At 50.1% G+C, this 12,143-nt stretch overlaps 5 protein-coding genes across 5 annotated transcripts; 1 reads left to right on the top strand and 4 right to left on the bottom strand.

Moving 5' to 3' along the window:
• Positions 1-467: 467 nt before the first annotated feature.
• Positions 468-1,509, bottom strand: TrAtP1_002184 (uncharacterized protein; the record flags this gene model as incomplete). Its single annotated transcript, XM_014085547.2, has 2 exons — positions 468-1,378; positions 1,446-1,509. 2 exons carry the CDS (start codon positions 1,507-1,509, stop codon positions 468-470), a joined length of 975 nt encoding a protein of 324 aa, XP_013941022.1.
• A 916-nt stretch (positions 1,510-2,425) lies between these two features.
• On the bottom strand, positions 2,426-3,845 carry TrAtP1_002183 (uncharacterized protein). The gene has a single exon (XM_014085548.2). The coding sequence runs from the start codon at positions 3,701-3,703 to the stop codon at positions 2,813-2,815; it is 891 nt and encodes a 296-aa protein (XP_013941023.1). The 5' UTR covers positions 3,704-3,845; the 3' UTR covers positions 2,426-2,812.
• An 841-nt stretch (positions 3,846-4,686) lies between these two features.
• Positions 4,687-7,851, top strand: TrAtP1_002182 (uncharacterized protein; the record flags this gene model as incomplete). Its single annotated transcript, XM_066111344.1, has 1 exon — positions 4,687-7,851. The coding sequence occupies one exon, from the start codon at positions 4,687-4,689 to the stop codon at positions 7,849-7,851; it is 3,165 nt and encodes a 1,054-aa protein (XP_065967418.1).
• A 198-nt stretch (positions 7,852-8,049) lies between these two features.
• Positions 8,050-9,414, bottom strand: TrAtP1_002181 (uncharacterized protein; the record flags this gene model as incomplete). Its single annotated transcript, XM_014085549.2, has 4 exons — positions 8,050-8,274; positions 8,333-8,614; positions 8,670-8,970; positions 9,020-9,414. 4 exons carry the CDS (start codon positions 9,412-9,414, stop codon positions 8,050-8,052), a joined length of 1,203 nt encoding a protein of 400 aa, XP_013941024.2.
• Positions 9,415-10,409: 995 nt separating this feature from the next.
• Positions 10,410-11,795, bottom strand: TrAtP1_002180 (uncharacterized protein; the record flags this gene model as incomplete). Its single annotated transcript, XM_014085550.2, has 4 exons — positions 10,410-10,607; positions 10,663-11,424; positions 11,499-11,640; positions 11,701-11,795. 4 exons carry the CDS (start codon positions 11,793-11,795, stop codon positions 10,410-10,412), a joined length of 1,197 nt encoding a protein of 398 aa, XP_013941025.2.
• Between the last annotated feature and the right edge of the window lie 348 nt (positions 11,796-12,143).

Here is a 12,143-nt window from a genome sequence, read left to right as displayed (position 1 = left end):
TGACAGGTCTATTAGCCCCCAATCATTAGCCCGCTGCGAGGCGCCAAAATAAGCACACAAAATAGACGGACCAGGGGGGGAAGAAGCAAGCATGGAATCGCACGCGATAGGGCGTAGAGCTGGCTTCGGATGATCGCGGGTAAGATGTGCAGGCCCGTGGGGCGTGGTTCAGCTGTAAGCGCTTGCAGTTCATGGGGTTTGGAATCATGCACACATTCTTGTTGGGTGGGGACGGCGATGCTAAAACGAAGCAAGTTCTCACTTTGCGCTGCTGGCAGAGGAACTCCTGTAATGCTTTATGATGCTTGTATACTTTAGCATGTGTCTCCGTCAAGACTATTTGACCATGTGCCTTGGTTGCTCACGCCTCCACAAGGCTGAACCAGCGTCATTGAAGAAATATGAAGCCTACACAACTCGACGTGTGTAATCAGCACGTCTCGTGCGAACACGATGGCCCAAATGACCTATAGATGAGGTCCCCAAACGCCTTCGTCCTGGAGCCAATCAAGCACTTCTCCATCGCCAAATTCATTGTTGCTGGTAATCAGCCCCTTTCTGGGATCTCGGTCTGGGCCTGGGTCGTTGAATGCATCGACTTTTCTAGTGTTGCCAGCGCCAACCTCCAAAACTGTTCCTCCGACATTCTCATTGTCCTCGATGCATCTGAGCATTGCCTGCGCCACTTCCTGCGGAGTCACCCATGCGTCTTGGGACAGATTAATGTTGATCAGCTTTTCTGGATGCTCCGTCCAGAGAGGAGTCTGAACGATTCCAGGCGCGACGGCGTTGACTCGCACGCCAAACAGAGGCTCTAGCCGCGCGACGCTGCGAACAAAGCCCGAAAGACCAAACTTGGATGCGGCGTACAGCGGAGCTCTCCAGACGGGTATCTGAGCGGCAACTGACGAAATGTGGATGACCCTCTTGGGGTTGCTGGGAGACGCCTTGGGCGGCGCTGTGGTGAACTTGGAGCCTTCAGTTGGCGGTCGAGGATACAGCCAGTGCGATATCGCCATTTGCGTTACGCGAATAGGATGCGTCAGGTTGATGTCCAGCAGCCCATAGTGACCTTTGTCGACCGCATCTCGACTTTCGCTAGAGCCAGGCGGATGCCAGAAATTCGACCAGTGAGGCTCGTACACACCTGCGCCCGGGCAAACAATGTCGATGTCTCCATGCTTCTCAAGCGCAAAACTAAACATGTTGGAAAGATCAGTCCACGAGGTTACGTCCGTTTTGATAAACGAGGCTTGAGCTTTGTCCTCGCTCTGGTGTTTCGAGACGACATCTTTTGCTTCTGGCCGCAGCTCCAAATCTGCAAATACGACATTGCATTTGTGGGAGAGAAGAAGTTGGGCAAATGCGAGGTTTATGCCTGATAAAAATCATCTTAGATTGAAGCTCAACTTTGACACCCTAGGCCCATGTCCAGAAATACAGACCTGAGCCGGCGCCAGTTACGATGGCAGTTTTTCCAGAGACCGAAAACGACTTGGTCAATGTCATGATGTCGAACAGCCGCAAGCTATGAATCCGCTAATAAGGAGAGCGTATCGATCCTGTCAAGCCGTGAGCGAGCCGATAGAGAAGCGAAAGCGAGCCGATAGAGAAGCGAAAGCGAGCGTCTCAAGGATTGGAGTCCATACATGCATGGTCAAGTGCGGGGATGGAATCGGCGCGAATGATGTGGTTGTGCATAATCACAGAGACCATCCCCGCATGCACGCCATTAACGATGCTGTACGAGTGGATAACTGAGTAATCGCGACATGGGGCCTCACATCTTGGGTAGGGAAGCGTCTCGTTTGAAGATGTCAAGAGGACATTATCGATTAGTCTTTTGTTGGTGCACAGTTGTGTCTTGTCAAGTTTGCGATTGTCCAATATACAGGTGCAAGCACAGCGATAAGATAAGCAGTTGATCCCTGCGGCGCAATAGAGCTCAAGCTGGCAATGGACGCCATGCTACGTATGCCATACGTTTGAGACAAATTCTGAATATTGTAAAGAAGAAACATGTACTGCCAAATAGTACGAGATATTACGGATTTTTGAGAGTATCAACGAGTGGCTTACTTTGATATTAGACACTCTATTCTAGCTCTAAGGCCTGCAAGATATGTGTCCAATATTCAACATATTTCACTCTATTTTGTGACCAGACAAACTTCCAAAAGCGATTGAAATCAAGAAACGGGACAATGTTTCTTCACACAATATGCCAATTCTCACTAATTCGCTGCTGCGCACAAACCCAACCGCGGCCATAAACGCGCTTCATCCGGAGCTCCAGCTTCGCCGCCCTCCGAAAAATTCTGCCAGGCCCCACCACACACCGCTCTCGCCTGCCTATATATTCCTCGCCCGCCCGCCGAAGCGAAGCTTTCCTTTTCTTTTCTTCTTTAGCTCTCTTTGCCTTTTGGCTTAGATCAAGTGTAGTATCTGTTCTTTTCAGTTTAATCTCTGAAAGGTCTCTAAGGAGACCAATCGTGATTATTCTTATTTTTGTCTTCAGGGTGGTTTCCTCTGTGCTTGCACACGATTCTGCCCACAGTGTCCCTGGTATTACACTGCCTCCAGGCGACGCGAACATTCTTTTCATTGCTTTGCTGGGGCTTGCCCTGGCAGCGAAGAAGAGGTTTTCTTTCAGTAGTTCTGTAGTCGTAGCAACTAGTTGGACTCGTACGCGTACGTGCTCATGGAAATTGAAATCTTGTGATGAAGCTGGAAATCAACATGTTTGTCGAAATGCTTGCTAACGTCTTGGATACAATACACAATCTATTTACCGCGACAAAGACATTCGATATCAATACGTAGATGTCGTGATGCTCAACCGTCCTCCGTCTGTCAACAGCACGCTCCCATCCACGTATCCTCCCGCCTTGCTCGTCAGAAACAGCATCGCGCCCGCAAACTCTTCCTCCCTGCCAAACCGCTCCAGCGGCACAAAAGACGCAGGAAAGCTCCCCTCTCGCCGAACATCCGCGGACGAAGCTTTGATATCGCGCTCAGTCATCTCGCTGGGGTATATTCCTGGCACGATGGAGTTGACTCTGATCTTGTGCGGCGCCAGCAGCGTCGCGAGCTGCTTGGCCACCTGCACCGCCGCTGCCTTGCTGCCGCCGTAGGCAAATCCCGCCTTGGGTAGGCGTGAATAGGATGCTACAGAGCCCGTGATGATGGCCTGGGACTTTTGCGGCACGACGGCCCTCTTGTTTCCCTCGTCGAGGAGATCCAGGAATGCAAGGACAGTGTAGAAGGCCGCGGTGACGTTGACGTGAAAAGACTGCGTGAAATCCTCCATGTCGTACGCCCAGAGTCCCTCTTGGATGGACTTGAGATCGAGGTTGTTGAGATTGCTCATGATGCTCGAGTTGTCCGCCGTGATCGCTCCGCTATTTGCAAAGACGACATCGCAGTAGCCCAGCTCTTCACGGACTCGATCCGCGGCCGCTTTCAGAGAGTCTTTGGAAGTGACGTCGCAAACAAGAGGTCTGATAACCTCTGGACTGGGACTCGTGTCTTTTGTTGCCGCCAGGGCATCTTCTCGCCGTCCAAGAACGTAGACCGCTTTCGCTCCGTTGGCAGCGAGGGCATGGGCCGTGATTCTGCCCAGACCAGAGCCTCCGCCAGTGATGACGGCAACGAGGCCATCGACCCGGAAGAGGGACTCGGCGCTGTATGAATTCGAAGCCATGGTTTCAAGATTCAATTGGAGGAAGTTACATGTGCTACGTTGAGGCCATCAGCCTCTGTGACAACGCTTATATCTACGCAGCGGACGCGATTACTCATAAAAGACGGCAGAAGCAGCAGAAGACGAGCTATTTCAAAGTAGTATTACACTCAAGATGACAACATTTCAGACTAAACAAGCGTTGTAGCATCATTTTATGGGCAGTCTTTTTCTCTAGATGCCGCTGGCAGTTCGTCCAGAGACGGCTAAATTCAACAAAGGGCGCTGAAATGAAACTTGGGGGCGATGAGGTACCGTAGTGGGCATCTGTAGCGGGCACAGGCGCTGGGGCAGTTCGCTATTGCCTCCAAGGTGCAGTATCGGCATAAGCTGAGTCACCATTCAAGCACCGATAACGGTGACAACACAGCAACATGGCTGTTGTCCTCGGCTCTTGGATACGACCTGGAATTCAAAATCTTGTTGATGTCTTACTCTCTATCTTTGCATTTCAGCCGTATCTGGGCCACATCTTCATCACCTCATGTTGCCCCATTCCACTACATTCCAATCGTGCCTCGGCCAGCCTGTCTTGCATGAACAGCTTTGCCAAAAACTCGCCACAAATCGATGGCGTGTCGACACAACAGACCCCTGTCGAATGTGATGGCCTGCATCAATTCAATCTAAATTTGCTACGGGGCGTCGAATTGGACGTGGGATCCTCTCATTGGTGGCTGATATCGCCGTCCCAGGGGCCCAAGTGGCTGGAATCACATGTGAAACTCGATGGGCACCAAGTTGCAATCAATATTGACTTTTGGTAAGGATGCCCGCCTGCATTGCTTATGTTTACATGAACTCTAATAATCGGCTCGAGTCTCCCAAGCATTCGAACCGATGATTGATTCCTGTCGAGGCGGCACTTAAACATGCCGATATTCAGCAATTTGCATTATCCAATCTAGTTGAATCAGCATAACGAATCGCTTCGCAAACATACAATGACGACAAATGCCGTCACTGCCTCCAAGCAGGGGCCTCAGCATATGCAAGGCCCAACGCTTCTTCCGTCGCCTGTTGCTCAGGCCGTCAGCCTTGCCACTCGATCGACGTCGCTCGCCATTCGCATTGGATCCGTGGTGAGCAATGCTGGCCTCGATGCCGCAAGATTCACCACCCTCGGTGGCCTGGGGCTGGCCCGGGGCATGATTGAAGGCGTCATGAGCCGAGCCGCCAAAGATACCCTTGAGCAATCGCAAACCGAGCTGGCCGTCCAAGAAGCAGAGACGGTGCTAGAGCGCAGCCTCGAAAACTTGCATTATGCCGTCACTCAGGCGGTCTTTTGGACTTCCGTCAGCTTCCGGCTTACGGGCACAACCATCTCTACTGCTTCCGCAGGCTCACAACTACTTTTGACGTCTCTCGACCAGCTCCTCGGCTCAACAGATTCCTCTCGCGCAGTTGCCAGCATCGTCACTCTTATTCGCCGTGAATTCGAGAATCCCACAACAGGCCTTCAAGGAGAAAGGGTTGGTGTCATTGACCTGACTCTTGCTCTGAGCACGCTGGCCTATCTACAGCGGGCATGCCGAAAAACGACTGAAGAAGAGCGCCGAAGGCAGTCCTATGAAGAGATTATATGGGATGTGGTTGTCCTGGAGAACGGAGATCGGGTTGATATTGATGAAAAGGTGTATAGTGAGATCCGTGGGGGCTACAGCAGCCAAGAAAAAGACATCGTTTCATCGCCTCCCTCCAACGGTTCTTCCATGAACAACACTGAAGACGACGAAGCTGTCATATCCCGCCTCAAGAGCCAGATTATGGCCACTGTGGCTCCGGGCACCGCGGTATCAATCTCCAACTCTGTATCTTCAGTGCAAACAATCACTGTCGATGTTCAAGGATCAAGGCTTCTTTCTCTGCCAACTCCTCCAGGCGCCGAAATTGTTGAGGCACAGCCCCTCCTCACCTCTGGAAGCGCTCTTTCATACAAGCCATCAGATCAACAAGATCAATCTACATCATCCTATCGAGTGGTATACAAGATAAATCGAAATAAGAAGGAAACCACGTCTTTTCAAGGCGGAGAAGAGCCGAAAGAAGAAGTCGTCGAAGCCATTACCGATTATCAGAGTTCTGGGAGCGAAGAAACTCTGACAGAGATGCCTACAATCACCCTCCCCGAAGACGAATCACCTCCCGCATCTCCTATCACATCGCCGTCTGCCACTTTTGCTTTCCCACCGCCAGTTCCGGCAAAGGATAAGAGAAAAAGCCACAAATCACAGCCTCATGACTTCTCGAAACCAACTAAATCGAGTTCCCGCAAAAACAACATTGACTCCGCCAAAGTTGCTTCTCGAACATCTACACCTTCGAAAGAGCCAATGTATCTGGAAGATTTGCCTGCCCAAAACCAAAAGAAACAACGCACCCACAAGTCTCAAGATACCAGTAGAAGGAGCCATGGTGGGAAGAGGACCGAAGGGGCTTCTTCCAGGACACCCGACAAAAAGGCTGGATTAAAACATATCCTTAGAGGAAACGGCCCGTCCGTTTCCCATATCTGGACAAAGGAATCAGTCCCATTGGACTATACCGGTGGCAGAGACCTATACGCAAAACCTTCCCTAAGAGACGTAGCGAGGGAATTACGATCCGCGTCCCCTCCAGGCGATTTAGTGCCAAGGTCACCCACCGAACACTACAGCGTCTATCTTAAACCACCCGGTGGCCATCGTCGAAACCGGTCGTATGCTACTAGCATATATAGCGCGGGCACAAACGATTCAGTGTCATCGTTGGTATTGTCTTCATACTTTCAAAAGAGCGCCTACAACACCTCCGACGCGCTGCATTCTCTCCAAACGCAAGGCTTTGTCGATGGAACTTTCCCTGAAGGCCATCTGCTTCCCAATATTACTCGATACATGCGGTTTTCATCAGCGAGCTATGGCTCGCACTTCCTTAAGCTTACTGGCATCTCCAGTGACACACCGAGTCCCGGCGCTTGGGATGGAATCCATCACGACGTACGGCACTTTGCCCATCACACCGAGTCGCAGACTGACAATATTCTTCTCGCCTCCTTCGTTGACCCGCAAGGTGGCAGCGACGCCACTGGTTCTACCAGATCTGGCGTTCCTCTTGTCCATTACATCTCACTCGACCACGCAGCCAAGGCCGTTGTGCTTGCCTGCAGGGGTACGTTGGGATTTGAAGACGTGCTGGCGGATCTGACCTGCGAGTACGATAGACTGGTCTGGAGAGGCAAGGGGTATCGCGTTCACAAGGGCATTCATGCCTCTGCTAGGAGGCTACTATATGGCGATGACGGCCGTGTTTTGGTCACACTCCAAGAAGCTCTCCGCGAGTTCCCCGATTATGGGCTCGTGTTGTGCGGACACTCATTGGGAGCTGGCGTTACCTCGCTGCTGGGAATCATGTTGTCTGAGCCTAACCCCTGTGGCCCTGGTTTCGTCACATCCGCTGAGCCATACACAGTTAGGCCTCCACCGCATGAGGCTCTCATCAATGTGAGGCTCAGCAAGATTCGCCCTCCGTCCGGTCGCCGCATACACGTATATGCATATGGCCCTCCAGGTGTCATGTCATCGTCTCTGCGTCAAATCACCCGCGGCCTCATTACCACTGTCGTACACGGCAACGATTTGGTGCCTCATCTATCCTTGGGCCTGCTCCATGACTTTCAAGGCGTTGCCCTAGCGTTCAAAAACGACGAAAACAACACAAAGTCTGAAATCCGCCAGCGTATCTGGAATGCCCTCCAAGACAATGTCTCAGAGAGGTGGTACTTTAATCGCAGCGCCAGCAAAGTCGCCAGCAGCGGAGGCGTGAGCGATGAAGAGAGGTGGATGCTTCCTGCGCTGGAGAATATGAGGGCGAGCATGAAGGGCAAGAAACTCCTCCCGCCGGGCGAGGTGTTTACCCTTGAGACGCAGCGTGTGCTGAGGAGAGATGCTTTTCTACTCTTGGACGAGGAGCATATTGGACGGCCAGCGCAGCGGATTGTGCTCAAGTATGTGAAGGATGTGGAGGGTCGCTTTGGAGAGGTGCGGTTCGGGACGAGCATGTTGACGGATCATAGTCCGGCAAAATATGAGGATGCTCTGAATAAGCTGAGGGTTGGAGTTTCAACATGATACACCTAAATTGTAAAATGAGCTTTGAGAGGCCTTGAAACTTCTTTTTCCAGCTGCAGGGATACGCAAGATGTTATAGAGACTGCAAATTTCATGAAATAGTGTCGTTTCTACTTAAATATTACTTCCCACGCTGATACTTCACATTCGTTGTCCTATTCCACAGCGAATCTCACACTCACAGCGAATTAGACGTATTCACTGTGCTTCTAGCATCATAGCTCGCTGAACGAGTCCGTAGAGCCTATCTCGGACATCTTTATAATAACTGTCGCCTGGACCGAACTTGACGATATCAGAGTGCGATCGTGCGATAGGGCGTATGTGAATGTTATCATTTTCCCATGAGCGACAATGAACCGCTGAAGATTCGGTAACAAGGATGGTTGGAGGGCCGCTCATGCTCCATCTGCCCTTTTCATCCTATTTGACTCGGGTATCAGTGTTTGTACCCTATATCAATTCTCATCAACAAACTTACCTGCCGCGCGGTCGGCGATTGCTCTGTCTCGTAGAAGCAAGTGACTTCTTTCTCTCCCTGACCACCCAAAGACGGGTGGAAATTCACTTCCAAATCATCTAGAATAGAAGACGACGCTCCAATCGACTCGACAAGGGGACGGTTAGGCCCATCACCGACCATGGGTATAAGAGACGCAATGTCCATACCGCCATGTGGAACACCGAAAAAGACGATCCCATAAATCGCTCGGAAAAGGGTTTGGTCGCCCTGGCTGGGAGACTTGGACAGATTGATCAATGCCTGCTGAAATGTTAGATCGGGAAGAATAAGCTTGACTCAAGTAAAATAGACTTACCTTCTTGATGATCAAGCCGCCCAAGCTATGACCCATAAGAATAATAGGCTTTGGCTGTGGAGCCTGAACAAGAGATAAGAGGCTTGAGTGTAATGCGGAGGACAAGTCGTCAATATCTTGCACACTGTTACTTCTTGGAACAGCCGAATTATGGCCGTATATCATGATACGGGCCATTGGATGATGGTTATCATCATCAGTGATATCAAATGGAAGGGCATCTTGCAACCACATGTAGTTCCCATTCTTGTCTTTGAAGGACCCGTAAGCATGTCCACCAAGGCCAGAGACAGCGACGATACTGATAACCAAGTCAATATGATGGGGTCTCTTAGAAATTTTGCACTTACTCAACACCATGATCTTCTACAGGAGGCGCAAACAGAGTAGTAATGCCGAGAAAGGCCCCATCTACTCTCAAAGGTAGGGCTGAGACAGATAAGTCGTCATCATGGTTGTCTGATTCCGGCAGTGAGATATTCCAAGGCCTGCTGGTTTTCTCCGCAGGCAATGGGCTCTGGAAAATTACGGTAGCGGTTTTAGAGTAGCCATCCACTTCAGACGCAAGAGATTTGACAAGTGGCTGCAAATCGGGCTCTTGGTGCTCTAGATAGACTTGCAATTGTTTTTTATCCCAGCTTAGAGGTACACCTCGTATCCGGAAAGTTAACCCGCCTTTCGGGCTCCTCCTGCTTTGCGAAGCGGAGGTTGATTCATATTGAAGGCTGGAAACAGAAGGTGCCATTGTAAGAATTAGATGAACAAATGCAGTAGTAGAGCCGTATTGAGAGGGCGTCCATAGTTTCTATAGAGAAACCAGCAGATGTGCCATCATCGACAGCGGACAATTCCACAAATAGACATTCATTAAGCGCGATGGGCTTAATCTATCTTGTTTCAGGCTATTATGATCGCGGCTTGATTTGGCGATACTGATGGTCGAATATCCGCCACCCCGCTCCCGATGGAACCATCGCGATGGAGCGAAATTAGGGTGGGCGGCTATTCGGACGCTGCCGCGAAGCTCATCTGTGAAGGCACTACGCGATTCATGTAAGACGCTGAGCAAGAAGACCGTGAATTTGAAGACTGATTGGGAAATGTCAGGACATATTTGCGGTGGGTCCATTCTCTGCATCTATAAGATTAGCGAAAATGGTCAAATCATAAGTAATAGGTATAATATAAAGATATTTCCTGCCAAGAGATGAGTGGAGATTCATGTTTGAACCACCGAAACGAACAGCTCACACAGAGACATGTCTATGAGTAGGTACAAACGTATTAAAGATTTTATGATATTTGCGACTCAGTGAGACATGCTGAGCCACGCGCCGAGAAAGCATGAGCCCAACAGAGGGTATCATCGGCGCCAATATCTACCACTGGCCAACCTCTATTAACCGCGGTAGACCAACTATATTCTTTTTAGGCCACCATCAAAATCTAGTCTTCGATTCTGCTCTTCCAATTTGTCGCGGCCCCGCTCTTGATGGAACCGTATGCGTAGATGAAACGAGGTTCGGCCGCTATTGGCGCGCTGCTGTGAAGCTGCCTTCTAAAAATGTACATTCTCAGTTCTATTGGTGATAAAGTATCGACACGGAAGTCGTGAAGAGGGGAGATCCTTTATAGAAAAGGCTTCGATGCTGGTATCCTAATACGCTTGTTAGTGTCAAAGGGGGTCGAAAGGTTATTGAGCATCTGACATACTTTAGGTTCAACATAAATATAGCGGACCTATACGATGAGCTTGTCTTTGGAGAACGCAAATCTGGCACAGGTGAGAAACACAGCTCCGGCCATGAGGACAGCTCCACTGAAAATGATGCCTTGAGAGTAGCCATGGTATCTCTCAATCAGAGCTCCAGTGATTGGTGTGCCAGCCAGACCGCCGAATCCAATGAGAAAGGTAGACATTCCTAGATACGTTCCAATCTATCATATGTTAGACAGCACTCTGGCATATTGTCGAAAGCAAGCAGCGGCTTACCTTGCTCGGGTGGTCTGCCGTTTGCGCAAGAGTGGACATCATCATCGCAATGACAATACCGCTTGAAGCGCCAAATAGTATAGACAAGACAATTAACCCTGCCGATGAAGTGATCTTGAGCCAGCAGAATAGCAATATGGCTGAGGCGTAAGCAGCAACAGCAATGACGTTGAACTGGCCGAGTTTCCGAGCAACGGTGCCGGCAAAGATTCGACCCCCAAACGAACCTGCATTAATTATGGCGAATAAATATGATGCAAGATTTTCGGACATCCCATGGGCCGAACCATAATCTGCTAGGTAAAAGTACGGCGTCCAGAGCCCCAGGATGACCATGAACATGCCTGCAACTTGTAGAGAGAAAGCAGGAATCTTGAATGCCTCTGGAAGAATCAGAGGCCCCTTTCTCCTTAATGATGTTGGTCGGATGGCGACTGCTGCAATAGCGAGCAAAAACAAAGTCAAGAAACCACACACGCGCTGACCCCATGGGAATCCAACATTTTTGTTTTTCAGCAGGTTTGTCATGATGACCGGATAGATGAGTCCTCCAAGAGGAGAGCCAGTGGTGGCAAAAGCGATGGCTATAGGACGTCTCTTGTGGAAATAATGTCCAACGACTGATATTGCGGGAGTGAATATCAGGCCGGATGAGAAGCCTAGAAAGATTCCTTGACACAGGATGAACTGGTAGAATTCGGTGCAGAGGCTCGTAAGCATCATGGCTACAACGAGGAGAACGGAGCATGGCCAGATGACAACCTATAGTATTCCAAACGTTAGACAATTCAAACTCCCCAGTCGCAATTCAAATTCAAATAAACACTGGTTCTTACCATAGGCCCGTGTCGATCAGCGATTGGGCCGCTAACCATGGCCGCCGAGAACTGCGCAAACGCTTGAATCGCGCCGATCCAGGCAACGTCTGACGGAGAACGGTCAGACAGAAATGTCTGCAGATAGTACGTTTCGTAGACTCTATCAAGAGAACATCTGATTAGCCATAGTCTTGACCCAAATTGATCGGTTGGCACTCACCCAAAAGAATTGACATAGCCAAAAGATGCAAACGATGTGCACCAGCATCCCAGAACAACCAGCCAGGCCTTGAGGCCCCCCCTCTGGGAACTCATGATGGACTGGCTGGTCTTTGTTTTCGATAGGAGTTCCAATGGCCTTTTCATTGGCTCCTTCACCCCCTTCTCCCCCTGAGAAGATTGCCGACTCGATCTCGGTAGTGCTACCCGAAGACATGGTCACAAGATAAAGTTAGCTCTTCAAGTAGAACCGCCTCGATCAAAAAGGGATGCCACACCAGCAAGATAGCCGAGCGTAGATTGAGCTTGGAAAATTAGATTATATCCAGCAGCCGTCGGTGTATTTATTTAGCCATGACTGACATGGTAGCGAGTCATCTCCGTATTCACCGACTTGACGATCCACAAAGCTGACGCGAAGAAAGCATGGAAGGGTCCATTTCT

The sequence above is a fragment of the Trichoderma atroviride genome, chromosome 1 (genome assembly GCF_020647795.1).
Source record: "Trichoderma atroviride chromosome 1, complete sequence".
Taxonomy (NCBI): Eukaryota; Fungi; Ascomycota; class Sordariomycetes; order Hypocreales; family Hypocreaceae; genus Trichoderma; species Trichoderma atroviride.
This window is presented reverse-complemented; position numbering and strand designations above follow the sequence as displayed.